We start from the raw sequence: 27551 nt of genomic DNA, 5'->3' as shown, positions 1-27551 counted from the left end.
GTTACAGTCTACAGCGGTTGAAGATCGTAAGCGTCTAGGGCCTCGAGGGTAGCGACCTCATCATCGTCTAACTATGTCTTCATTGCATCCCACCACTTCTGTGCTAATGATGCAATTCGAGTCGATCGCGCCATCTAAAAATGTTAGTCCGTGCTGATAAATATGTTGAGTATTCATCTACATTCATTTCCCCTTATCCTCATTCTGAACAATGACGCTTAGCGGAACCAACTTTTCCGTTAAACCAGCAGAGGGTGGTGGGGGTAGATTGGCCCGAGGATTCTTTCTGCCCTTGCCAGCGTTCGACTTGACGTGGTCTCGGACGCTATTCAAGAGGTCCTCAATGTCCTCGTTGTTCTTTTTCAGACCTTGTTGTCCTTCTTTAACTTTGCGTTGTCGATATTTAGCTGCTGAATGCCAGCATCGATGCGGTTGATAAGCTCGTCCTGCTGGAGTATCATTTTGAGCCAACTCGAAGATGCGACGGCTATGTTGTTTACTTTACTTGATTACTCTAGACCTGTTACTTAGCTCGGAATGTATTGAGCTGTTGTTAATAAAATAAGCCTAAAAGTTCATGTGTTTACAACCTCAATCTGAGCCTCATGTTGGGAGTTAGCGCTTTATACTTGGCATTGGGTTCAATACTATCTATATTAAGAGAGGGACTAAGGGCTTATAGTTGAACACTAAGTCCAGATATTACTATCCATCCCAGGGATCTGTCGATGTCCTGCGATATCGAACGATTTAATGATTTTATCAAGCTCCTCCTTCTCCTCAGTAGTTATTTTTACTGCCTTGCAGTTCTCATTGACACGGATAACACCCGTAGCTCCAGGGATAGGGATGATTATACCGCAGTTTCCAGTACCAGAGTGTATACGAATCCACGCAAGCGCGAGCTGTGCAGACGTCATACCTTTGTTCTTTGCAAAAGCATGGATCTTATCAACTAAGTCGAGATTCTTTGAGAAGTTCTAAGAGGTAGAAAGGTTAGTAAAGAGCCAGTAAGAGCAAGATGATTAATATACCTCTGGCTGGAATCGACCAAACATATGACGAGTGTCACCTTGAGGGATATCTTCGAGCTTTTTGACTGTGCCTGATAAGAAGCCATACCCAAGAGGAGCATAGCTCAATAAGATAACATTGTGCTCTTTTGCTGTAGCCGCGACGCCATTATCAAGTATTTCAGTACTCCAAAGTGAGAATTCGACTTCAGTGAACTTAATTGGGCTAATAGCAGAGGCCCGTCTAATAGTCTCGGCGCGTACTTCTGATAGGCCGATACTACCGATCTTGCCTTCGTCCACAAGCTCTTTAAGGGCACTAATAGTTTCTTCGACAGGAACGTTTTGATCTATACGAGCAGGGCCAAAGACATCAATCTTCTTAACGCCGCCGAGAATTTGGTTGCACTCTTCCCAGCTAGTGCGTACACCATCTCGTGTACAAGTCGGGGAAAACGTAGTAGAGTCGTAGCAGGCTCGGATAAAGAGAGTTACTTTAGAAGTATCCTTTGGGATACTTCTGAAAATAGCGGCGCAAAAGCGAGCGGCCTGCTGTTGGTGGATTCGGAGGTGAACCATAGATCGAGGAGGACGACCAGATAGTGGCGCCATTCTCGACAGCGGCTTTCATAGTAGGGAAGGCCTGTTCGTCTGGCACCTGTGCTGGACGCCAGGTGAATCCCTATACGATTTAGTATTAGTAATAGCCTTCTAAAGTAGAAAAGCACAAGAGATAATTGGTAAAAAGACCCTCGGAGGGTAGCTTACCAACAGACCGAAGCCAGTTTGAGGTAGAGAGGTGGTCGCCATGTTTGGAAGTGAGTAAATGATTGCTAAGTATTTCAAGGGTCTAGAAGGCCAGGAAGGTAGGAAATATGGATGAGGATATGGAGTGCAGGTCAAAGGTCAATCGATGCGAGATTCGAGTAGAGCCGTGTGTTCGAAGGATGACTTGCTGACTTGTAGGACGGAAAACTGAAAACGAAAGCAAAAGTGCTTTGTTAAGAAGTTCTCTGTACTGTAGCGGCGAGAAGGGTTTTCGGATTACAAGTCAGGCTTTGTCCTATCTCCATGAAGCCTGCCTTTGACGTTGGGTTCACACCTAGAGCTCAACCAACTCGGGGCCTCGTTGTTGGAAGACCAGATGCGGGTTGCCTACCGACAAGGCGAAGATCGGATTCATAAGTCAAGTTTTGTCTTATCTCCATGAATTGACCAACTCGGGGCCTAGTTATTGGAATACAGAGTGCGTGGTACCTACTGACAATGCGATGTTCGGATTTACAAGTCAAATTTTGTCCTATCTCCATGAACCTGCGTTGTCTGACCCCAGAATAAGCCCTTGCAAGGTGGAAGTACCTGCAATCTGGGGCTGAGTTGTTGGAGTACCCACGACCATTGTAGGTTGGGGCTGTATCCCCTACCTACCTAAGGTACCTATGCATATGCTGTAGCGCGTTTCATTTTACACAGTGGGCAGATGTGGTACCCTTTCTAACTCCCTTGCGACTCGATCTGCAGCGTCCTGTTGGTCAATTTGGCAATTTGTCAACTGCATGCCCTATACGTCAATTGTACATACAAATCCTTATAATTTGTCAGCGAATTCCCCTCGTCAAAACTCCTATTTATCTACTTTCGGAATGTTAATATTAAACTCCTTTAAAAAATTTATCTTAAATAAACAAATAAGAATTTCTTATATAATAATATCTTAAGTAATTTATAACTTTACTAGCGTTATAATATAATATTTAAGATAATTAATAAACAAGCTAAGTTGCCAAACCGAGCTTAGTAGATCAAGGGCGAGTTTGCATCGGTAAGTCTAACAACGAGTTCAATAAGGTGTCGAAGAGGGCATCGTATCAGGTTAGGAGATAGTATGAGATTTCAAAGACAGTTTTTTCGCTGCCACTTTCCAGACGTCGATTTTAATAGGCTGTAGGGTATTTCTCACGGCCTCAGATATGTCTCTCCCCGATTACGGGATATATCCTAACAACAGAGTCGATTCCAAAAAGTGGCGAAAGGCATCTAGTCATCCTTGATCGCACTTTCTGATTTTGTCTAATTTAGAGATGGTAGCTATAAAAGAAATTGATCTTGAGTCCCACGCTACCCCCACGTTAAAGAGCCTTGTCCAGATATAGCAATGCGATTGTGACGTTTTGAGGGATTTTTGGACAATCACCGCGATGCGCGATTTTCGCCTGCTCGAATCTGGTCTCGACGATAAAAAGCCCTTATCTGCTTTTATTCAATTTTTCAATTTCTATCACCCTATTCCGAATGTTAGTCGTGACCGATGTGGACATCAGTTGTCAAATATTGCCTTCCAGATCGAGCTGCAGGCCGCGTTTTGGCACCGACAGCTCCAAAGGCGGCCGGTGGAATACTCTTAAGTGAAACGCATTTTCCTTTAGTACTTCTTCTCGTTCCCTGTTGATCAAACCTCAATTTTACTCCTATTGCTCTCGCCGAACTGTTGTTGCACTTTTGTGATTTTTGACTGCTCGCTGGACAACCGCACAACGATGACTGAATCAACGCCTGTTCAACGCGTCCAGTCCGGCGATGATATCCACCCTGTCACGTCTGCTGGTGCTTATACTACCGCCCAGAACATGGCTCCATCGGTCTCGATCTCTGAAAAGGGCGGCTATGACCTCGAAGGGAGAGCTGCCCGCATTGCGGATGCCGATTTGAACTCCAAGAAGAAGCAGGTGCGTAGTTGATCAGGTATTCTCTCGTTGCCCTTTCGTAGCGATTGATTGATGACACCTTTGAACTGTTGTCTTCTTGATGTCTGCTGGGTCTCTTCGCGTTTCCTGGAGACTGACCTCTCGGTAGACTCACTCCGGATGGATGCTCATTTGGCTGGCGTACCAAAGTATTGGTACCATATATGGAGACATCGGGACTTCTCCACTTTACGTTTATTCATCAACATTCACAAGTCAGCCCTCTTATGAAGATCTTGTCGGAGCTCTCTCGATCATCATCTGGAGTTTAACCATCATGGTTACTATGAAATATGTTTGCATCGTTCTCTCAGCGGATGATGATGGAGAGGGAGGAACCTTTGCGCTTTACAGTTTGCTGGCACGATATGCTCACATAGTGCGCCGCGATCCCAATATTGCTGGAACTATCAAGATGGAGCGCTATCACACTGGAGATTTGAAGCCAATCAACAAAGGGGTCAGATCATTCATCGAAAATTCTCGGGTCGCAAGGGTCGCTTTGAAGGTTCTCGGAGTATTGGGAGTCTCGATGGTTATGGCGTAAGCAGAATATCATCTTGCTGTGGTTTATATTTGAATTTAATGATTTCTAGAGACGGTGTCCTCACTCCGGCCCAGTCCGTCCTGGGAGCCATTCAGGGCATCGAAGTCGCGCACCCTAATATCTCGAGCGCCACGATTGTTGGTACAACTTGCGCAATCCTCGTACTGCTTTTCGCAATCCAACCCTTTGGCACAACAAAGATTGCCAGCACGTTCGCTCCTGTTGTCATCGTCTGGCTCCTCTTCAATGCTTGCACTGGAATTTACAATCTCGCGAAATTCGACCACTCTGTTTTAAAGGCGTTCTCTCCCTACTTCGCTGGGTCCTATTTAGTTCGGAACAAAGAAGAAGGATGGCGCAGTTTAGGTGGTCTTTTACTGGCTTTCACTGGAGTTGAAGCCCTCTTCGCGGACTTGGGCGCCTTCAGCCAAAGAGCTATTCAAATCTCCTGGCTCTTTTTCGCCTTTCCCTGCCTCCTACTTGCATACATCGGTCAGGCTGCATATATATCTCAAGATGCTTCTGGCACAGCATACACCAACCCATTTTTCAACACGGTTCCACCAGGAACCTTCTGGTTCAGTTTAGTCCTTGCCATTCTAGCTGCTATCGTTGCATCTCAAGCCATGATCACTGGAAGCTTTCAACTCTTATCACAGGTTATGGCCATGTCGTATTTCCCTCACATCAAGAGCGTCCACACCTCAAAGCTATTTCATGGTCAGGTCTATATGCCACTCGCCAATTGGTTGTTGATGGTGGGCACTGTTATTGTCACTGCGGCCTACAGTAATGTAAGTAACAAAATGACCTATTTTCTATCATTCATTATGCTCACAGTTCAAATAGACCACACGACTTGGAAATGCCTATGGGGTCTGTGTCATCTTCGTTACATTTATCACCACCTGCATGGTATCCCTGGTTGCACTGATCAAATGGCGCTTCAATTTCCTTATCGTGGCCTTCTTTTTCTTTGTCTTCGCCCTTCATGACGGGGTGTATTTGTCAAGTGCGTTGACCAAGGTTCCAACGGGAGCTTGGTTCACGATCATGCTCGCTGCCATACTCTCAACCATCTTTGTTCTTTGGCGTTTTGGCAAGGAACAGCAATGGTCTGCAGAAGGACAAGACCACTTCCAGGCTTCTCACCTCTTGACATCAACCTCAAATGGCGAAGTCAAGCTTGCTGAAGCATTTGGCGGCGGAGTTGTGTCCAGAATCAATGGTGTTGGCATCTTCTTTGACAAAATCGGCGATATGGTGCCCATTGTCTTTACGCAGTTCGTCCGTAAGTTCAGCGCTCGTCCAGAGATTATCGTATTTTTCCACATGCGTCCTCTCTCTACTCCTTCTATCCCAGAGGCAGAGAGATACGTTATCCAACACACTTCAATCCCAGGCTGCTACCGCATGACCGTTCGTCACGGCTATACAGATAGTATTGTCACCCCTAACCTTGGCCGTATGGTCACGGAGCAACTTGTCCTTTATATTACCCGCGACACAGCATCTACCTCAAGTAACATCTCCTCCGTCGAGCATTCACCTGAAATCCAAACCGAGCTCGAAGTCATCAATAAAGCAGCCGAGTCACAGATCGTATATATAATGGGCAAGGAACAGATGAAGATCAAGCAAGGGACGAATATTTTTAGAAGGGTGCTGTTGATGACTTTCTTGTGGATTCGGGAGAACAGCAGGACTAAGATGGCGGATATGAATATTCCTTTTAATGATTTGGTTGAGGTTGGATTTCTGAAGGAGATTTGAGGTGTGTGAGATACCGGGGAATGAAAGATGGCTTCAGGAGGGACACGTGGATTGACAATGAACGATGTACAAATATGCATCATATGCGAACCCCCAATATCGCCTGATATGGCGCTAAGGTCTCGACAGCGGACTCCGCCTAATTTACTTGAGGAATGACTGCTCCTTACTTCTTAGCTCTGTAGTTCAGATGTTTTATCCAAAGTAGCACATAGCTCTGACACAACGTTCAGCATGCAAAGTGTTCGTGACATACAAAGCGTTTCGTCATTTATTGTATGGTACTTCTGACGATCACTAGAGAGTTTAGACTTTTGAGAGAAAAGTAGAATGAAGTGCCAAGAAGATAAAGGGATGCACTTCAGGACAGATGACAGGAATAATATGAGAGAAGTCTTGGATGGAATTTGTTTGACGGGGAGTTTAATTAGTGGGCTTATAGAAAGTTGGGGAGGTCGATGTGAATACTCTACTAGGGGATATACGCGACTTATTGTATTTGGACATGTAGAGCATTGCATGGTTTCTGCTCAAGACAAAAATGACGAGCTCAGCTTCATGGGTACCATCCACAAGAATTCCACTTTGACTCTCGCTGCATCGAATGCGATTGATACAGAAGCAGGATTTTTGCGTAAAGTACCTGCAGCAAAACATTTCAAACTTCCCTACCAAGCATCTGACAAAGCTCTTGCTTGCGTGGATGTCTCTTTAATGGAGTTTTCTTTCCCAAATCCATTCATGCCCCGCGCAAAACGACCTATGCTCCTTGGCAGTCAACCCGAGCCATTGAACACACGTGGTTGGGCTTTGCAGGAGGGTTTATTACCACCTCGATTACTCTCATTTGGCACAAATGAGATAACATAGAAATGCCAATCGGAAGCTATCACTAAGGTCCCCGATAGAGGAGTTAAAACCAGTAAAGCCTTGCCATTCAGTGTCTTCAACAACGTTGAAGTTAGCAAACTGAGAAGGAGATGCAGAGACATCAAATCAGTATTTGGCACAGTATCGTTGAGGATTACACTAGGCGTACGCTTACTATTCGCTCAGACTATAGTCGTGCTATTTCCGGAATTGTTAGCGAACTGCTTCCTGTTGGAACGATGAATATCTTGCCGGTATATGGCGAAGAACATTTGTCGCCGATCTTGCTTGGCGCGTCGAACAAGACATGCTTTGGGCCTTAGAGCAGCGGTCTATCAAAAAAGGCGATTAATACCCGCTCGAAGGGCTATCTTGGTCGTGGTTGTCGAAACTCGCCAAGGTGTCTTTCTTACCAGTAGCAGATATCAAGCTAGAACTGGTAGACTGTCTGTTACCTCACAGTTCCGGGTTGCTTTGTTCTGATTTCTCAGGTGGTAGGTTGACTATTTGTGCTGCCTGTTACGAATTTAGGTATAACATGGGTTGGAGGCAAATTAGTTACTGGGCGGATTGTAAAGCGCTCTACACAGATGACAATGTCGAATTCCATCCTTGGCCAAAGAAGGATAGCAAGACCTTATTGGACGGCCTATTACTTGGATTCTCAGGTAACAGAGCTATAGGGATTATAGTAGAAAGGATTTCAGAAACAGGAATAGAGTATAGAAGACGCGGCTTATGGGACAACAAGGCTAGTTCAGCCGAACATTCTCACATATGGAATATGAGTAACCGCCAACCTGGGTATAATTTTAAGGAGGTTACAGTTGAATGAAAGTACAGTAAATGCGGGTAAATTTGGTTATCTTGTAGCCTTAGTTGCAAGAAGATCTATATGTTGTAATTAATTATGCTCCTAATGTCCAATCGTCGGCTTGTATGTGTGTGCTGAGTTAATCATGCTCGGGTGACCTTTACAAATGTAGCTATATTTGGAAAGTGTCCACTTTGGAATCCTTGAAGCTTGTCAAGGCTCCTTGAGCATCGTCGTCAAAACTTGACGAAAATGACATTATAGAACGCTTGGTCAGATCAAGTGTAGCAAAAACGCGAGAACTCAAAACATTTGACAATCTGCTAAATCCTGCTCACGCTGCTTAGGTGACCTTGCTGAGGCGAAGGTGAGCCGAAGGTGATTAACGCCTGAGCAAGAGCAGCAAGCTTACTAACTGTATACGAAGCTTAGGAGAGAAAAATTGATTCACAATACTAGAACATCGAAGCTGCTGTGAGAGTGCCTGAACCAATTGTTTTGGCCTTGCTAGAATCAAGTATCAGTGCTATGATCAGACAGAAGGTTGAGTGGAGAGTGCAGCATCTTCAAAACTGGTCTGACGACGACGACTTTTTGCGACGGTCATTGGAAAGATACCTATCAGGGATAACCTGGCACAATGAATTGGGTTTACAGCGAATGTGGGAACTCTCCCTTTGGTCCGCAAAAGCGTACGTATTTTTATGACGTGCTATTGCTTTTGGCCCTGACACAAGGAAGTGATCTCCATCAGTCTTCTCGAAATATAATATTTCTGAAACTGTCACATGACTAATTATCATGAAACCTGTCCTCGTCGAGTGAGAAGCGGGGTGGAACATCTATATATGAAAGAACCTGTAAGTAATCTATACAGCCGACAGAGCCCTAACCCCGTTCCCAGGGATATATTGAATTTCTTGGCAAGTCCCCAGAATAAGTTGTAGCGATTTTCACTTGTTTCTTCGTTGCAATCCATAGAATTACATTGACCACATTCTAACCTCATGCCTTCCAGAAAAGTCCAATCTTACTGCGGTTCGAAAATCTTTGGCGTCCCCAAGTACGTGTTTTGGGTACTCTTGGGGGTTGCCATAATCGTCATTGTGGTCCCAGTTGCGGTCATGTTTGGGCGAAAGAAGCACATCCAAAAATCGAGTGTCCTTGTCCCACTCTATGTCTACCCCGACCCAGGAGCATGGGATCCCTTGTACGATGCGTAGGCCACCCGAATTCCTATGTTATTTTTATATGGCAACGATCTAACATTGATAGCATCGAAAAAAATCCAACTCTCGATTTCACGGTGGTGATGAATCCTGAGAGTGGTCCCGGCAACGACTCTCTCCCTGACTCAAACTACACGTCACAGATTCCCAGACTTACCACGTATCCAAACGTTGTTACTGTAGGCTACGTTTCAACAAACTACTCAAATCGGGATATCTCTGCCGTGCTGCAGGATATCCGCACGTATGCAGGCTGGTCAGGAGGGAACGTAACTATCAAAAGTCTCGGGATGCGTGGGATCTTCTTTGATGAGACGCCGGCCGACTACACCGCAGCCAGTGGACGGTTCTATGGAACCGTTGCAGCAATGGTACGATCCCAACCAGGGTTTGGAGATGATCCTTTGGTATGTTTACGTTCCATTTTCGTCTTTGGGGTTTATTTGTTATGAGAGACACGTTCCATTTTTCTCATTTCAGGCAATATAAGCCGACGCGCGTTGGCCCCCCACGGTTCTTAACGCGCCATCTCAATTCCAACAATCTAATTAACTAACTCACTCCATCAACAAGATAATCCACAACCCCGGCGTCATACCCGACCCACGTTACCTCAGTTCGTGCAACCAAACAGTAGTATTCGAAGGCGCCTATGATACGTATCAAAAATACAAAATGCAGAAAAACATCACCACCTTCCTCAGCCAAAATTCCAAAATTTGCACAAGGGATAACCTTGCCACTATCGTCCACTCAATGCCTAGTTCCGTGAGTGCGAAGGGGCAGATGTCGTTAGTGAAAGACTTGAGAGGCATAAGCCGAAATGTGTTTGTTACGGGTTTGAGCGTGGATTATTATTCGAGTTTTTGGAATGGATGGGAGGGGTTCGTCCAAGATGTTGCTGCTCAGAAATGAAATATGGTTTTGAAGTATGAAATAAAAGAGTGGCTATGAACATCTTTAGCATGTGGCTCGCTCTAAATATTGCTCTTTCGTCGAATAGTATATTTCATGGAAATATGATTACTCTTACCTTCATGTAAGGTGTCTTGATGCGGCAGGTTTTTGATCACCTGGGATGATGTGAAGGGGGACGAAACTGACGTATGAGAATTAAGATTGAGGATGTAGCAGCATATATTAATATAAGAAAGGAGCGCCAGGAGCACATGTAGCCCAAACTTTTCTGGAGTTGATACAAGTCTATCTTCTATTTCTAGCACGCCTCCACCCAATCGCTCAAATCCATATTCTTTAACAGAGTCGAGAACCCACTCCTGCTATTATCTCCACAAACTTTCTGCTTCGTACTCACGCCTTTCCCATCCACATACTCAATGTTGAAAACCGGCTTGCCCGCATCAACAAACGGTCGAAAACTTTTGCACTCCTCGTACTGCACACACTGTTCATTGACCTCCCACTGCAAAAAATCTACCGTAGCACCCACGAGGTCGCCCGCATTCTTCAAGCCGATAGCCATCCCCAGCCCATGTGCTTCCTCGGCCAAAAAAGTGAGAAAATCCAGCGTGTTAGTGGTATTCAGGGGGAACCCACTGTCATTCGCGAATCCATCCACGTTGTCTGGATCCACGCCATCACAGCCCATAGAAGCCGCGACCTTGAGACGCGCCTTCATTATGCTCCGCACGTTTTCCGATCTGATATCGAGCCAGAACTCGCCGGGCCAGCCTTTGAGTTCCTTCCCATAGTCGCTTTTCTTGAATTGGTCCGAATCGGGACGAAAATCCTCATAACTGCCAGCTGAGAAATAGCATATAACTTTGCGGTTCATGCCATGTAGAGTGTTGATTATAGTTGCGTTGTTATCAAAAAGGTCGATGTCGTAGACTGAGACGTTTGGCGCCGTAGTCCCGAGAGCCTGTTGTAGCACGATTTGCCATGTTGTGCCCGCGGCCGGCTTCCAATACGTTCCTGCTGCAGGGCCAGTATTGTTTGTTGGAGATTTCGGAGGAGATGGCGTATCATCATCGCCATTATCAGAGGAACCTCGAGTCAGACCAACGCCCAGCCCTACGCCGAGGCCGATTGCTAGGACCAGGAGGCCAAGTATTACCCAGAAACGCTTTGTTCGTGGAGAGAAGCATAATCTCTGTGCTGAAGTGGTGGGTGTAGCGGCCTGCTTGCTTGTATCATCTGGTGTCATTGCAAGAGGCATGAACGCAAGTGCACGTTGCGGTGGCTGATTGTGGAACAAGGGAAAATGCTCGAGAGGCGTCGATGATCAAATCCCCTGAGACTGTCCCAATAAAAACAACTGCCAAGGCATGATCTCCAGAGATTAATGAATGTGGCGGTCGCACAATCTTGTACTTTGTACACAGGTAAGTCACTTTAACCAGAGCTGACAGTGAGCATTCGTGCCCAAAAGCCTGGGCTATGGCGCACCCTTGGTAGGAGGGCTGAGATCCTGTTCTGGGCCTTGACGACCGGCTCCGCCTCCTTTATGGCCGTGCTACCGGTTCCTAGTCCAGTTGTACGAAGTATGCCTAGGCTTCAACTTATCACGCAAGGAATCTGTTCTGGCGCTCCTTTTTAACCGTTTACTTAACAAAAGAATTAATCCCCGACAAGAGATCTAGACCTGCTCGCTTGTGGCTGTTTGTCGGTCGAAGGCTGCCGGTTGGGCCCAAGCGAGGCCTCCGAAGCTACATGACCATCGCTTTGCCATGGTTCGCATGGACAGAATAACAAAAGAAAAAAAGCACAGGGAAATATAGTGGTACAAGGGGTTGTGAATAAGTCTAGAGTGCAAGTGGACTATTGAGGGTAACTACTGGTGTTATCACCTAAGCCATTGTTTTTGTTACTATGAGATCTATAACGAGGTGAGGGGGTTACAAATTATGCATCTCGAATTTGTTCGCTGTCTAGTTTTAATAACACTATTGTTATAATTTATAACCCTTGAGTAACTAAACGCGATATTTAGTTCCGGAGACTATTTAATACTGTGTAGTACGATTTACAAGTACTCGAGTAATGCTAATTTTGCGTAACTCTACTAAATATCCCCGACCGCCTTTGCCGTAGCATTGCTGTAGACGAGGGCTCAAGGAAACGCGACGCAAGGTATATAAACGATAATAAGGCTTTACGTTTATTACCAAGCCCTAGTAGCCCAATGGTAAGCTCCGCAACAGGCCTAAACTATTCAGACGACCAACTGAATGAACAAACAGGCAATGATGGTATGGTCCATCTGGGGATGTGGTAGAGGCATTGAAATATTTCAAACCGATTAAAATCAGTTTGCCTAGTTTCTCCTAGCCCCATGGGGTTTGGTCTTTTGCCATTTTCGTTATTGTTATTTTTGGTTGCCATGTTTATTTGAAAATATACTCTAACTTCTGTGTTGCGATATACTTCTAAAGGAAAGGCATACCCATTTTTAGGTTACCATCTATAGAAAGCTTAGTGTTTGACCGCGGAATACTTGCCTCCATCATTGTACTAAGTATAGCGAAGTATTCAGTCTAGTTCCTGCCGTTGAAATCATGTCCTTCTAAATGATCAATTACTATAAAGGTAGGCAAGTTACTAGTGGGTTATCGGCATTATCTGCAGTACTCACAGCACCTTTAAGAAATCTCTGGGGATCGAGGCAACTCAGAGGACTCGTTAGAAGTGACCGGGCTTACTAACCGACCTTGGGACGAAACTGGTGAAAGCCCCTGGTAGCTAAAATATTCGTATTCAGCTTCTGTAAATAACGCCTTAGAGCAGAGCATAGCCGTTGCAGGACGTCTGGCTTGCCTAATACTTGGTAATAGACCGATCATGTCCTTTTTATTGAACACTTGCATGCGGAAAATTTTCACACAAGCCCAAGATATTCTAAGAGGCTGAGTAGACAATACCAGCACTACCCACAAGCCGCGCTGCCATAGCTGAGTTCTCAAAGTGCTTCCACCTGATGCCAATTGGATATGCAACGGAACCGGGAACAGAAACCGAGAAGGATTTAAGAACAGAAGAGGAAAAAATATTTGTACCCTGCCCGGACCCCAACCCAGAACAGGTATCTGCACTTCAACCGTTCCGGCAAATCTCCTCGACCATCCAGAAGTGGTATGATCTGCCCCGGGGATGCAAGGGAGATAAAATAGATTCGTCATCACGGGTTTTACCCGGCAGGGCTGAGCTCGAAAATGCGGGGCAAAATTTTCTCTAGGAGAGCGTAATTTAATTGCACGATCGGCCATATTTAATCAGTCTGTTGCAAAGACGCGCCGTAATAGCGGATCCGTTTTCATTACAATCAATGTTGTAGATGCGGCAATTTGAGGCCGCAAACCACTAACAGAGATATACTTCGATGATCACAGAGACAAAGTCAATATCCAAATGAAATAAGTATCGGATAGGTTCAAAGCAATAAACGGGAATGTCATCCTTCGCCATGTTGGACAGGGATCTGATTTGATGCAGTCAAGGATGAGTATGTTCTTCCGGGCCGCGTTTGCGGGAGAGCAAGGACTCATGGCCAGGTGTCCGCTTGGCATCTGGAGATGCAGATGCATTGCGACCACTTTGCCATGCTGAAAACCAAGTATTGGGTACTTTCCACGCCCAACAGCCGCATAAGGAAAAAGTCTCATATAAAGAGGATGTGGGACATTGTCTCAATATGGGTAAATCAACCGACGAAAGAAACGTTACTTTCCATTGCAACCCATTAGGTTTAATGGGGATTCCCCGAATTCGGGACGTTGTACAATGTAGATGCAAATTTGTATATGCATACACCCCCTGCCCACTATGCCCTAAGTGAAACCGCGACAGAAGAAAAGTTCCCTTGTACCAGCTATCCACGCAAAATTATGTCTTTTTGGTCACGATTATCAATAGCTTATGAAATATGTTGGCGGCCCTACGTGTAGAAGGGGATCGGTGTCTTCAAGGTGAAAGTGACAGGAGATCCAGACATCTGGACCCAAATGGTCAAAGGATCAGTACCTGTTGCACCAAGTTAGCACTCGGATAAGTAGGGTGGGCAGATATATAACATATGAACCACACAACATACCTAGTTGTTCTGTAGTAAAGTCTTGGACATCTGTGACTCCGCTGGGCACTGTGACAGGGAGCTTGGCATCGCACCGATTGTTGGTGGTCGTTAAGGTAACGGCAGTGATAGTCTTGGCTGTTGGATTTGTTGTGTAGGAGAGAACTGGCTTGCACTGATCCCTTTGCATGCGATTGAGGAAGGCAAGTGCCATCTGGAAACCATGTCAGTTTTATTCAAATGTATCGGAAACGACTCTACTCACATCGTCATGCTTCAATGAAATGATGGGCCAAGTAACACTACAGCACGTAGATTAGTATTGCAAATTTAGCGTTAATGGGGTCATACTTACAGCCTAACTACTTCTACTACGATAGTTTCGACCCAGGCTTGGAGTAGAGAGTATTTTGCGGTGACGCCGTTGATAGTCATCTTTGGCGCAGAAACGTAGTTCAAATTGGCTTGGTGAAACATGAACGGGTCGTGGTGGAGGCCAAGAAGATGTCGTACATTTGTATTCTTTTCGATCGCCAACAGATCATTCCAATCGCCCTTACCCGCCGAAGTATTTTGCCACTCGAGAACGGTGCAGTCTGGAACCGCGCACTACTTTAGTTTAGCGAATACAATTTACCTAGAAATCCGAATGCAAAAACATACGTTATAGTAGATGTTCGAAGCCCAACGGGGATTGATCTGGATTCCATCGAAGCCGTTGTCGGCTTTGGTGGTCATAAGTGGCCAATGCTCGTTAACCTGGAGGATGATTGTTTACTAATGAGTTATACACCTACTATGGATACCACTTACTTTATTCATCAACACTGGACGTGTGTTATCGCCAACGACGTAGATGATGCCGTTTTCCTTCCAGGCTCGCAGGGCATCGCCATTATGCAAACCAGTGATAGCAGGTGGAATTATCCCTTCTGGGCTGAATTTTGCGGCAGATGATATGCCTACTTGTTTGAGCCAAGCTGCATTCCAAGAAATCTCTCTCGTAACGTCATAGTACGTGGCATTGTTTTGGTCCTCATGTGTAAACGTGTGGGATACATGAGCGAATGCATCACGATTCGCCGCTTTGGCAAACCACTTCTCGAGCGCACCAAGATTGTTACAGCCGACTGTATAAGGATAGTCATCTGCCCATGCTGGCCAAAGATTTGTTCCAGTGCCAAGAACTTTGGAGAATTCGAGGGGCGTATCAATTTGTTCTGGGTACTCGATAGGTCCGTTTCCGCACTGTCGTTCGCCTGCTGTGGTATTGGCGGCGTCCTAGGTAAAATCAGTATCGTGTCCATTGCTATTACATAGAGGTGCTCAGTACCTCAATATTTCCATTGCCATTATGGCCGATTTCAATCATGTATGAGCTGCCGGCCGGGAGTTTTGCGTTGATTGTTTTCATCCATGTGATATGCTGGGCCAAATCGTCTGGCGTAATCCCAAATTCGGCACCTTCAGGGCTGTATAATTCCGTAATAAGGAACATATCGTCAACTACATTGAGGCACTGTTAAGAAACATCTTAGGCTATGAAAAATGACTGGACCGACCTTGTGTGTTTAAATTGATACGCCGATAACCAGCATACAGCCCTCTAGTCGCCCAGGTGATCCATGCGTGACTGAGGAAATTCGAGGCTGCACTCCAATCTGTTGCGAAACCAGTGAAGAAAACCATCTGCTACTTGTCAGTACTTTATCAGCCGCTGGAGCTTGGATCCTACCTGCTGCCGACCTTCTATAGTATTGATGACTGCAGCTGTTGTTTTATCCGAAAATCCGGTAGCTGGGGCGAATTGAGCGAACTCGGTAGCTATGGTGTTGTCCGTTATGGTAGCAGGATAATGCCAGAGGCCAGTAGTACTAACTCCAACACCACTAGAAGAGTCGTCAGCAAGTGTAGCAAATTGAATAATGTTTGGTTAGGCTCACGTTTTGAGGCCAGCGGAAGGGAACGCTGTCGCATTAGAAATGCTAATGAGCTGCTCAACTCCGGTGTCACAACAGCCACCTACTGCTGTCGTCCCAAAGGCAGGCCCAGGATAGACATCAAGCCGAACCATACGGACGGCGAATGTAACTTGGTACTGATACAAGGCGGCCCATTGATCTGCGGTAAGCGCGCTCGCGAATACCCCCGACGGTGAGCTGTAGCTGACTTCAGATAACACAACAATTGCCCCGTAGTTCCCAACGGTTGCGCTGCTGTTGAGGGTTGGCAGGCTTGAAATCCCCCCGTCCGGTACCAAGACCACCTGGTATGAGATGCCGTATCCATTGAGACCAGAGAACGCAGAATATGCCGATGCTGCATCCCGAGCAAATATCAGAACTGTGCCCGCGGCACTCGTTACGGAAACGCCTGGGGACGGAGCTTTAATTTTTGCAGCACTGCTCGAGGTATTCAATTTGACGACAATATTGTCGATCTTCGCAGATATTGTGGGCACGATTGGAGCTGCTACCCGAGTGGCTACTGGTACACGGATGGCCTCCTTTTCTGCCTTCTTCTTGTGTACAGTGGGTATTGCTGTAGATGTACTGGACTTTGCTGGCACAGCTGCGCTCGTTTTGGATTTTTCTGCGGCAGGGACTGCATGAACCAAGGAGCAGGAGAGGGCCAAAAGAGCGGCCTTAAAAAGAGTGATAGTCAACATCTTGATAGAGTGCAAACGGAAACTCTCCGGGCTGTCAAGTGTGTCTTGGATGTTGAGAATAAAGAATAGAGATCAGGGAGCCCTCCCTCGGTATATTATAGATCTACAGGAGTGGCGGACGGGAAAATATGCTCACGTAGTATTCGAAAATACAAGGTCCACTTGGGATGGCGAAAAGCTTCGCAACCATGTCTGGCATTGAGGACCCAATGTGGCATGCATGGTAGATCAGGGCCGTTGGACCTGGTAGCAAAGAACGGTCCATCCGCGGGTTGCATCCACAAAAAATCTACGTACTACACAATAATGCCACCTGACACGCCAGCCCGAGGCTCACAGTAGCTGGTAGCAAAATTTGCGGACTATGGCCCAAGGGCCGTCGGCCAGTGGAAGGAAGGGTAGCAAAGCCTGGGGAAAAATTGCAGATCATTGAACAGTTCTGGAAGCAGATCGATTGCCGCGAATGGTCGTTCGGTTGCGTAACCAGCAGCTGGGGCTCCAATATTGACATGGTATGCTCGTGGTCGTCTGCACTGCTACCGGTATTTACCCTTGACGGAGAGGAAGGGAAGCTGCTGGAGTCCCTGCTGGTGACATCAATGATGAGGATCACGTTGCTTGTGGCTGTTGTTACTGCCGTTGCTGATCGTACTCATGCAGCCATGGAGGTACTCAAGTAGATGAGAATCATCAATATTGAGAACGGAAGATCTGTTGTTGCGGGGTCTTGGGAGGATGCGGGTGGGCGTAATCAAGCTTTTTTAACAGGGGCGCCCGCATAAATCCAAATGAGCCAGGCAATATATCCATACGAGGCAATACACATGCGGAGGCGGCGGTCGGATGTGATATATAGATGCGGTTGGGACGGGGCTGGAAGGATAATTGAGGTGGAAGAATACAAAAGCAGAATACGTAGGGTACCTAGTAGAAGAGGAACAATCAAGGCGAAGTCTCGGAGCTATCATAGTGCGCTTGTGGAGTAGTTGTAGCGTCGTATTGCCCATCCTTTTCTCAACAACAACTCCAGCGTCAATTTCGGCCCCCAACTCCACTGTCAGCGCGTATCTCGGCCACACTGATCCACTTGGGGCTACAATCTTTGTGGTAGTCCACATTGAGCGATATCTCAAGGAGTGTACCACGTACCTAGCCTTGGAAAAGAACCCAAATCCGGAGTTATGTCCCCGCGGTCGGGTGCGCTGGATGTTGGACGACCACGACTTTGTCATTGCTGTTTCTAACCCTCCTATTTTGTTACTAGAATTCGGACACATGGTATTTATCGGTCCTCAGATCTATCCCACGTGCAATTGGTTAAGGCCACCATCGATGATCTGTACCATTGTTTAAATCCGTTATTGGTCCTGCTGTGCCCCATGATACGGGTCTCTGCAATAGAAAACCAGGGGAAACCAGGGGAACTCAGGGGAGAGCGCAACCAGCCGATATTCCTCCATGCTTGCGCCTCCTCCGAATAAATTTCAGTAGATCTCAACATGGAACTCCAGCCGCCGTTTCTACGGAGCAAACGCGTCGATCGGCCTTTGGATTTGACTTGTGCTATGCCCGGCTTTCTACGACAACATCGGCTGGCATCCGGACTGCCGGCTGCTAAAATACTCGAGCTACTGAAGTTACTTATCCTACCTTTTCCAGAGCATCATGTGGAATTTCAAGGCGAAGACGAATTCGATTCGTCGATTCGGAAGCGGCGCTGGGGCTTGATCGGGCGATTCTCTCCAGGCTAAATGTGGATGCGGATTGCCAGAATTCACGACGGTATTGATGAACTGCCGGGCAGCTATATCTGATACTTCCAGCCAAAATTGACGTCTTATTTGCTTCGGGATCCAATTGCTGATCACCCGCGACCCAGGGTGCACCCAGTTTGTCATTAATGACGTAGTCTTCAAATTTCTCCTATATATCCAGAGAGGGGGCCTCCCCGCTTCCAACCGATGTGAAAGGTAATTCTCATAATCCTAGGTAAGTTTTTCTTGGTCTGCAGCTCAATTCATACGGTTGTTTTCATAAAGATATGTCATCGCCCCCATCTTGGGCTCTGCGCCCCTTCGCAGCGACTGTCTCGAGGTTTTCCAGGCAAAAGAACGTCTACCTCTCTTTTGAACTAGTAAGAATTTCTCTTGTCTTCGCCACTAGTCTCTACCTCGTGTTTCTTGACATTTTGGATAATACAATATGCGCTCCTTGACTCGTATTACCGCTCTCGGGGTGTTTTGGGCGACAATTTGCACCACTGCTGCGAAGCCAGTCGTTCTCCAGTATGCAAATGTTCTTCAGAGATCGGAGCAGGTCAAAGATTCGTACGACTATGTTATCGTCGGCGGTGGAACTGCGGGCTTGACTATAGCCGACAGACTAACTGAGGACGGGAAATGTTAGTAAATGGAGAAGGCCGAGAACAGGAGCTAGTAGGATGCTTATATTTAATCTAGATTCTGTCTTGGTTATTGAGTATTGTACCTTGAGTAAGCTTCGTTGAATTCATACTAGACGTTTAGTACTGATCAGTGTGCAGTCACCGACGAGGTCATCGCGGCAGGTGGTGGTCGCAATTTTAACGACCCAAAGACCCACTATAACATCACCTCCATTCCCCAGAAGGACATGAACAATAGGACCCAGGATGTCAGAATAGGCTGTTGTGTCGGTGGTAGCTCCGCAATCAACGGCATGGTGATGGTCAGAGGTACCGCAAGTGAGTACAACGGATGGGCCGAGTTGGGTGGGCCCGAGTCGACTTGGAACTGGGATGGTGTCTTGCCATATTTCAAGAAGGTATCAGCTTGTGCTATATATGATTGCAAGCTCTGAGGTGCTAATTGCGACTATAGGCTATCCATTTCACACCCCCGCAAGATGATGTAGCGGCAGCATTCAACATCACCTGGGACCCAAATGCTTGGGGTCAGGAACCCAATACACACATCTATGCCACGTTCCCCACTTACCAAACCCCAAACTTGAGTAGGCAACCCCATTCACTTCTTGTCACCTAATCCAGGCTTAACAATTAAAATAGTACCTATGTACAAGGCTATGGCGAAAATGCCTGGGATGGATATTCCCATCGACGGAGTTGGCGGGAACAACGGTCTCTTCTGGAACCCAACTTCCCTCGACCCTAAAAAATTCTGGCGCTCTTACTCCCGGACAGGTCACTACGACGACATCACACGTCCTAATTATGAAGTTATCGTCAACAATAAAGTTAACAAAATCTTGTTTGATGGTACGACAGCAACTGGCGTACAATTTACTAATCGATATGATGACGACCCAACCCCCGTGACTGTCAAAGCCAACAAAGAAGTCATTATTTCCGCAGGCACAGTCCACACCCCCCAAATCTTGCAGCTCAGCGGAATAGGACCTAAAGGTCTGCTAGAAAGTGCCAAGATTCCGGTTGTAGTTGATCTTCCGGGCGTAGGGCAGAACTTCCAGGACCATGCTTGGTTAAGCGTGGCTTATAGATGTAAGCCTCTCGGATCCCTAACCCACGCCCTCCCTCCTTTCAAATATTTGAATAACATTTCTAACCGGAAACTCAGGGGGTAATGGCCAGCCCCCGGCTCCAAACGTGACTCTGAGCGGCGATCCAGGCACTGTCGCAGGACCGAACGTCGGTGCCTGGATAGGCTTGCCCGCTATCACGAACGACTTCGAGTCGATTGCCGCTAGATATGAAGCACAAGACCCAGCAGCATATCTTCCCGCCAACTCAGATCCCACAATCGTAGCCGGTTACGCGGCATTCCAAAAACTCCACGTCAAACTGCTGCGTAGCAAGAATGCTAATTTCTTGTGGCTCCCACTCCGAGGAAGCCCAGGAGGCATCGTAATGAGTATGCACGTAGTTAGCCACGGTACTATAAATATCGACCCAGCTAACCCGAATGCCGAGCCCATTGTTGACTACCGCGCCTTCTCGAACCCTATCGATATGGATATCATGGTCGAGAATATCAACTATATGCGCAAGTATATGAATAGCCCGGACCTGGCAGAATATCAGGCGCAGGAGGTGTTTCCGGGATCAAATGTCACAGGGGAGGCGCTCAAGGATTGGATCAGAGCTAATAATGTGCCTTCTAATTACCATCCGATTGCAACAGCAAGCAAGAAGCCACTGGAGTTAGGCGGAGTGGTGGATGAGCACCTAAAGGTTCACGGCACCAAGAGGCTTAGCATTGCTGATGGGAGCATTATGCCCTTGCTTCCGGGAGCAAACACCCAACAGACTGTCTATATGCTTGCTGAAAAGGTACCGGCTTCCTGACTGCGGCGCTTCGAGTAGTATTTGATGTTCTCCGCTAACGAGGTGTACTAGGCCGTGGATATGATTAAGGCGCGCACACAGTGAAAGTATATAAAGGGCAGGATGATGGAAGGGGTTAAAACATTGGTAGGACTGTAAGTATGATAGCAACGAACTACGGAAAAAAGTCATTGTCTTGTATATACGTTCTTCCTTTATTACCACGCACTAAGTCTGCAAAATGCTCGCATCCTACCGCATAACTGGAGATGTCATGATCATGGATTCTATGAGGCCAACTTTATCCTTATCGCCCAAACAGACTGTCAAAGTCCCTAACCACCACCTCACCGCCCCCTCTCTCCAACTTATACGTATAATCTCTCCCTTTCCCATGCACCACAATCATCCCCTTAGTACCCAAATCATCATACTCGATCTTTACGCTGTTCCCCTCTTTTATCATCTGAACCGAAATCTCAGCAACATCCTTCCTCTTTCCTGCACTGTAATACTCGAACACACTCTCCTTGATATTCCAACTTGGGAAAATCTCAATCTCCAGCCACGGTTCCCATTTCTTTTCCCACTTAGCATTCCCCTGGAAAATATCCCCCCGGGCAACTATGGCACCTTCGCGGACAAATGTCGGTGAGTTCTCTAGCTCCATTGAGAAGGAGCGGGTGCTTCCTCCGGCATAGACTTTGGATGCGTTGGTATAGGGGTAGTCGAGGTAGGAATTCCCGGTGGGGAAATACACATCCCTCTTACCTCCCTCACTGACAATAGGTGCAACCAGGAATGCATCCCCAAAGGAATATTCATCCGTAATTTCATACCCCTTCTTATCTTGTGGAAACTCCAGCAACAGAGCGCGCATGACTGGTACACCTGTTTTTGTCGACTGGTACATGGAAGACTTGATATAAGGCACAAGCTCAGTATGAAGCTGGGCTGTCTGCTGCAGGACGTTGACTAGACGAGGTGTATATGGGGAGTACCAGGGCGTATGATTTGATCCCACCATGATCTCATAGTTCGTTGAGAAGGCACTGAAGTGCATCCAACGAGCCCATAACTCTTCACTTGGGTCGTCCGGCCCACGTGAATACCCTCCTGTATCGGAACCCCACATCGAGTATCCGAGCAAACCTGCACGAATACCAGAGGACACAGAATATGCGAGCCCTGTGAAGTCGGAATGAGAATCGCCGTTCCAGATGTGGGTGACAGCGCGGGAGCGGTCGACGGCGCTGCGGGCGAAGTTGTAGAAGTTCCCTTTTCCCCATTTCTCAACCATGTTGTCGTAACAAATTTGTTCGAACAGGCCCATTTGGATATTTTGCTCGTATACTACAAAGTTTATTTGTCAGATAAGTCCAAAAGGGGAGAAATTGCGCGCTAAAAGAATATATTCGCCATAATAAGGGTAGCACCACCGGTACATACCTGGCATTTCATCTTCCTCGCCTCGATCAATTTTATAGCCCTTTACGCCCAGATTTGTGAAAGCCTTCAAATGCTCCTTGAAATAGTCGTATGCGGCTGGTATAGAGAGATTGAGCGCTGGACCGAGGTATTGGTGTGGATCTTGGTTAGTAAAGAGCCAGCTATTGGCCACAGAGACATTGTAAAGTTCCGTATAGAGGAATGCTCGATTGGCCACCCAGACCTAGTTTTATTTAGTATGTTCGTCATCGTCGTGGCCGACTCTTGGGATCTCCTACCTGTAAATCAAATCCAGATGCCGACAAATTCGCAATAAATTCTTTGGGATTTGGATAATACTTCGGATCGAAATCAAAATTGCCAAAGGACCAGTTCCCCGTCCCATATGGGCCTTTTCGTAATCAATATTCAAGAGGCTAGCTGATGGTGTAAGGTGGAAAGAACTTACGATCTGCAAACATCGCGGTTGCCCTTATTTTATTGGAATAAAGATGATTGACAACATCATAGTAGTTCTCCTCCGCATTTGTGACACCCTCGTGGAAATCCTGCTCGAAATCATCACTCCAAAAGATCGGGCCATATCCAGAGTCAGGAGGCATCTCAATTCTCGCACTTAGAGCTGTGTATTGTGTTATAATTGATTTGTAATCTCCCGGGCGATCAGGCTGGATGATGTAGTAGAGAAGATTGCTTGTATTGAAGATAAACTGTGCTTGTCCTGAGGAGAAGGAGAAGGAGCCCATAGCTAGGGTGTCGATGTAGACGCCATATCCGGACCCATCAGTGCTGATGAAGAATGGTGCGCGGGCACTTGCCCAATTGATTCCCTCGGCGTTACCAATGCCCTTTAAGTCAAATGTTATATTTTGATTTGTGAGCTGGTTGGAAAATGGATATTCCCAGACGCCGTAAAATAGCCCATCTTTGGATGTGGTGAAACGAGCGCCGATCGCGGAGTGGTTTGAGCTGGATACTTGAACTTTAAGAATCTGCGACGAGGGGTGTTGTTGCGTTATCTGAACGCCATTGGTACCGGCGGAGCTGGATCTGGGAACTGCTGATGTGGTGTCATTTGTTTTACCTGCGAGAATCGCGTCATTGTCTATGAGGCCGCCTTTGGGGGTGTTGATGCGGATGGAGTAAGTATCGGGCGATTGCAAAGAAGCAGTTGCAATTCCCATGCAGGGCGACCCCAAAAACAACGCCGAGGCCCTCAGAATTCCCTTCATCTTGCCCGCTGTTTATTTCTTCCTGGCCGTGTCGCAGCTTCCAGCAGCTTCAAAACGGGCTCGAGACGTCATTTTGTATCCGCCATAAACCCTTTCTCCGCATCATCCCCCCTCTGCCGGCGCCCCGGGGATGCAATATATTCTTCTTTTCATCCTGATCTTTTTCATGTCAAAAGCGATTTCCCTCCAATAAGATTCCTGATTGGTGACTATCCAAGAGCTCAAGCCAGGGTAAACCAGTTTTTGCCGGCGTACCTGCAGGTAATGTTGGACGATCCTTACGTCATATTAGGCACAATTGCTCCCCATACAAACGGATAACGGAAACCAAAATATTGGAAGGATCATCACTTTGAAATACGATGGTATAATGGCCGAGAATGGTATGCTTGGAATGTTGTCGGGTTGTCAACCTTCCTAGCGCTGATAGAAAGTGGTGCTTGATGGAGGGGTTGGGAAAAAGGGGGGCGGATAAATAGGTAAAATTGTAAATAGGACATCATATGGCGGGGCAACGGCGTGCTGGGTGAAAGCCCCACGAACTCGGGACAAAGTTGATGGGAAGCCAACTACATGAAATCTACACCCAGACTGCCATCACTAACATGTGAACAAATTTTTAAATCTTTTTTGACCCCCCTACTTCGTAACTTACGTTAAGGCTGGGAGTAAAATGGCGGTGAAGTTCATGACGCAAGACTCTTAGTAAGGCTGAACAAGTGTCGGTATACATTGATCCCTTGGCCTATCAACAGCAATTCTGGTCCAGTGGACGTGCAAAGTTTATGTTTCAAAGATAACTTGCTTTTCAGAACTCAGTAGGAGGCCGCCAACTTGGACACGGCAACATGCATAGTCTCGTATGTTTTACTGCCACATGGCTGCCGGCAGGTACTCAAAGCAGTAATTTCAAACGCCGGCTTGCAAAAAGACGGAACAGGCCTGAAATTGAGGAGAAATAATCTTTGTTTGAAGTGATGCATTTCAGAACAAACAGTGGGATGGCATTAGGCAGCAAAATGGCTCCTGTGATAGAGTTCCGGAGCTTTGAGACTTCAATCCGCTTCTTATACTCCCTTCTCTCGCACGGATAGTGTATATGCCCGGAAAGAATTCCAACACGATTGCAGTTCAACTCACTCCAAGCTAATTCTGCATTTAAAGATCTCTTCGGGCAAATTCTTCAACCCGCCTCAACATCATCAAACATACCGCCTCCAGTATGGATCATCAGGACACGCAAAAGCCTACTTCAAATACCGTCGCAGTTGCTGATGTATCTCCAAATTCCGAATTGCTCGCAGCAGAACCTCAGATTGGGAGAATCGTTTGGAACAAAATTAGCAGACCGGCTCATGGCCCTGGATGGAGCTCCATCCCACCAGAGAGGCAGGTCGCGGTTGATATAGATTGGGTACTTCAGCCAGTTACTCAAGATTTGGATAACCAGGCCAAACGTGTCGCAGTACTGGCCAAGTGGTACTTGGTGGCCAGTACAAACAAGCATCACCGGTTGCCACTCCCTGTTGCAATTCAAAGAAATAGCATTGAGTACTCATCTAGTACGTCATACGACCATTGGACCCCGATTTCCCCCGGTGAAGACATTCTATTGGAAATCCATTGGACCGACGACGTTGACCCTCATGAATCGAACGACCCAGGATTGCGCCTCCAGATCCGTTGGTGCACTGCAAACGGAATCAAAAATGAGGATGGCGTTCGCCCGTGGCAGGAGGCATGGCGAGGTCAATATATAGAGGGCGACGACGTCTTATTTGACGAATCTGCAGGCTGGATTCCAAAGTCGGCCGTCGACCCTTTGAGCATGGAAGGACAAAAGCCAGGAGCCATTCTCTTAGTTATGCGCACCCCGGAATTTATCAGGGATTCTGAAGGCACCCAGTTCAAGAAAGTCGAGAATATGCAAGTGGGGGATTTCGTCAAAATTGTATCTCATTCCGGGAATGAATGTCAGGTGCTAAATTTGAGGACTGGCGCGAAAGGGGTCGTTCCATGGAACACATTTCTGGCGGTTGGCGAGCGGGAAGTTTGCGTATGTTTCAGGCAGAGGTGTCGCTGTGTGTATCTTGAGTAAGGGCGAGGCTAGTTTCTTGAGAAATTTCAGGTGTGGAGGTACAATTTGTGATCAGGAATAAAATGGGTGGAGACTAGGATATGGGCGCGGGCAATCGCAATCAATGTTAAGTTGACTATTGCATCAGTATAATTGATACAGTATTGTATCGCCAATGACCTCGTCGACGTCCAGAGGTAGGCTATCTACTTGTATTCATACCAGACAGCCGCCACTTAGGCCAAATACTGCAAAGTCCACTGCATGCTGAGCAAATCTCCACATAATCAAATAAATTCCTCACAAAATCATTGTCAACTCCCTCAAAGTCTCCCCGTTCCAACCCTTGACTTTGGCCCTTGTTAGCTTTCTTCCCTTCGCCAACTCCTCCCATTTGTATTTCAAGCTCAAATCTTCCTTAACCGTCCACATTTTTCTTGCCTCGTCATGCCATGGGCATTCTGGTCTCAGACTAGCCTGGCATAGGTCAACAAAAAGCTCTGGGGTCCGCTTCCATACATTAAAACATCTTCTCGACGCCTCGCTGTCCTCACCCATCTTATCAACTGGTCTCTTGAATGACAGCGCCGCAGCAGCAAATGCTCTGATTTTGGCACCCACTGCAGTGCGCTGATAAATCTCCTCTGCTTGCAGAAAGCTAGGCCATGCATAGTTGAAGCCGCCTGTTTGGTTCTCGGCACAAAGCTTTCTCAGGGAATCCATAACCGTATTTTGGAATGCAGGAATGGAGAGACTGTGCCCTAACATCCAGAGGTTTGCTAGATGGCAATGTATAAACCGGGAGGATGGAGAATCGATGTCGATCATGGGTAGGGTACCGGTGTGGAGCCATGACACGAGTATAGTGAAATCCATGTAGTTGATCCAGGATGGGAGATTTAGCTGGCGCATTGAGTTTGATGGCTGGCTGCTGGGCAGTATGGCCTGGGCGAGAAAGGGGATGTGAACGGTGAGGAGGTCTTCGTGAATGCTGAAAGCGGTAGCGGTAATGCCTGCAGGTTTAACATTGACCATAGACGGTCTGGTAAAAAGGATCCTGGGAATTGTTAGACTGACAAAATTGACTGAGTACCTGTGGGTGAGCTTTGATTCTTACTTTGCTGTGATTTCTTGGTGAGCCTGGACCTGGACCTCAGCGTCGGATTCAACCCCCTGGTCAAGACCCAAATCATCCGATGGGCCCCTATCATTTTGTTTCTCGAAGCCCTTCTCCGACGCCTGTCTCGAAACCGATTCTTCGCGAGTGATAATAACACCAGATGTAACTTCGATTGCCTTTTGCTTCAAACCCTTTTGGATGGCTTGGTCAAGCTTTGGCCTTTTGGCAAGGATGATATCATCATAGCCACTTGCATCCGCCGTTCTCTTCAATTTATTCTGCGAGACATCATTGGATTTGGTGTTGTATTTCCTCTTCAAGTTCCGTAATATCAGGTCAGCCTTCACCTTTCGTTGACCAACCGTATTTCCACGTACATTTTCAATTGCCGTTGTCTGGAGACCCTTTAGACTTTTTGACACACCAAAGGTGACCCTGATCAAATGAGGCATCTTGCTGTAATATGATGGGGAAGCTCGAGAATGGTGTCGGTATATGTGTTGTCGTTGAGCTAAGTGGGAGATCGAGGTTGGTTGGGGATGATGAGCAGGGCCGCTTGACAAGGTGACCAGGCTCTGGTTATTCGATTGTGAATCATTTCACCTTTGAGCAAATCAGGGCTAACATCTCATCTTCAATTCTAGAGACATATTTAGACTTGTCACTTGTAGCAAGGGAATTGTAATTGTTGAATAGGGAGTTGA

The 27551-nt window shown here is 46.8% G+C and overlaps 9 protein-coding genes across 9 annotated transcripts; 4 read left to right on the top strand and 5 right to left on the bottom strand.

Annotated features, from left to right (window-relative positions):
- Positions 1-183: 183 nt before the first annotated feature.
- BP5553_03077 (NAD(P)-linked oxidoreductase) lies at positions 184-1823 on the bottom strand (the record flags this gene model as incomplete). Its single annotated transcript, XM_032011700.1, has 5 exons — positions 184-446; positions 707-980; positions 1035-1507; positions 1590-1695; positions 1782-1823. 5 exons carry the CDS (start codon positions 1821-1823, stop codon positions 184-186), a joined length of 1158 nt encoding a protein of 385 aa, XP_031871393.1.
- Positions 1824-3550: 1727 nt separating this feature from the next.
- On the top strand, positions 3551-6077 carry BP5553_03076 (putative potassium transporter 8; the record flags this gene model as incomplete). The annotated part of the gene is made up of 4 exons (XM_032011699.1): positions 3551-3739; positions 3867-4300; positions 4354-5098; positions 5154-6077. The coding sequence occupies 4 exons, from the start codon at positions 3551-3553 to the stop codon at positions 6075-6077; spliced, it is 2292 nt and encodes a 763-aa protein (XP_031871392.1).
- A 2691-nt stretch (positions 6078-8768) lies between these two features.
- BP5553_03075 (uncharacterized protein) lies at positions 8769-9905 on the top strand (the record flags this gene model as incomplete). Its single annotated transcript, XM_032011698.1, has 3 exons — positions 8769-8980; positions 9037-9397; positions 9564-9905. The coding sequence occupies 3 exons, from the start codon at positions 8769-8771 to the stop codon at positions 9903-9905; spliced, it is 915 nt and encodes a 304-aa protein (XP_031871391.1).
- A 301-nt stretch (positions 9906-10206) lies between these two features.
- Positions 10207-11169, bottom strand: BP5553_03074 (uncharacterized protein; the record flags this gene model as incomplete). The annotated part of the gene is made up of 1 exon (XM_032011697.1): positions 10207-11169. The coding sequence occupies one exon, from the start codon at positions 11167-11169 to the stop codon at positions 10207-10209; it is 963 nt and encodes a 320-aa protein (XP_031871390.1).
- Positions 11170-13884: 2715 nt separating this feature from the next.
- On the bottom strand, positions 13885-16687 carry BP5553_03073 (Uncharacterized protein; the record flags this gene model as incomplete). The annotated part of the gene is made up of 10 exons (XM_032011696.1): positions 13885-13970; positions 14041-14233; positions 14285-14321; positions 14375-14628; positions 14683-14778; positions 14833-15300; positions 15353-15525; positions 15582-15708; positions 15755-15908; positions 15963-16687. The coding sequence occupies 10 exons, from the start codon at positions 16685-16687 to the stop codon at positions 13885-13887; spliced, it is 2313 nt and encodes a 770-aa protein (XP_031871389.1).
- A 2202-nt stretch (positions 16688-18889) lies between these two features.
- BP5553_03072 (Glucose oxidase) lies at positions 18890-21074 on the top strand (the record flags this gene model as incomplete). Its single annotated transcript, XM_032011695.1, has 7 exons — positions 18890-19088; positions 19147-19179; positions 19230-19489; positions 19546-19678; positions 19734-20186; positions 20263-20975; positions 21042-21074. 7 exons carry the CDS (start codon positions 18890-18892, stop codon positions 21072-21074), a joined length of 1824 nt encoding a protein of 607 aa, XP_031871388.1.
- Positions 21075-21276: 202 nt separating this feature from the next.
- On the bottom strand, positions 21277-23650 carry BP5553_03071 (Glycoside hydrolase family 31 protein; the record flags this gene model as incomplete). Its single annotated transcript, XM_032011694.1, has 4 exons — positions 21277-22322; positions 22419-22641; positions 22697-22809; positions 22867-23650. The coding sequence occupies 4 exons, from the start codon at positions 23648-23650 to the stop codon at positions 21277-21279; spliced, it is 2166 nt and encodes a 721-aa protein (XP_031871387.1).
- Positions 23651-24872: 1222 nt separating this feature from the next.
- Positions 24873-25748, top strand: BP5553_03070 (uncharacterized protein; the record flags this gene model as incomplete). The annotated part of the gene is made up of 1 exon (XM_032011693.1): positions 24873-25748. The coding sequence occupies one exon, from the start codon at positions 24873-24875 to the stop codon at positions 25746-25748; it is 876 nt and encodes a 291-aa protein (XP_031871386.1).
- Positions 25749-26027: 279 nt separating this feature from the next.
- BP5553_03069 (uncharacterized protein) lies at positions 26028-27299 on the bottom strand (the record flags this gene model as incomplete). The annotated part of the gene is made up of 2 exons (XM_032011692.1): positions 26028-26784; positions 26845-27299. 2 exons carry the CDS (start codon positions 27297-27299, stop codon positions 26028-26030), a joined length of 1212 nt encoding a protein of 403 aa, XP_031871385.1.
- Positions 27300-27551: the final 252 nt, after the last annotated feature.

Source organism: Venustampulla echinocandica, assembly GCF_003357145.1.
Source record: "Venustampulla echinocandica strain BP 5553 chromosome Unknown scaffold_1, whole genome shotgun sequence".
NCBI classification, from domain to species: Eukaryota; Fungi; Ascomycota; class Leotiomycetes; order Helotiales; family Pleuroascaceae; genus Venustampulla; species Venustampulla echinocandica.
The sequence above is the reverse complement of the archived record's forward strand: the minus strand, read 5'-3'. Positions and strand labels throughout refer to the sequence as shown.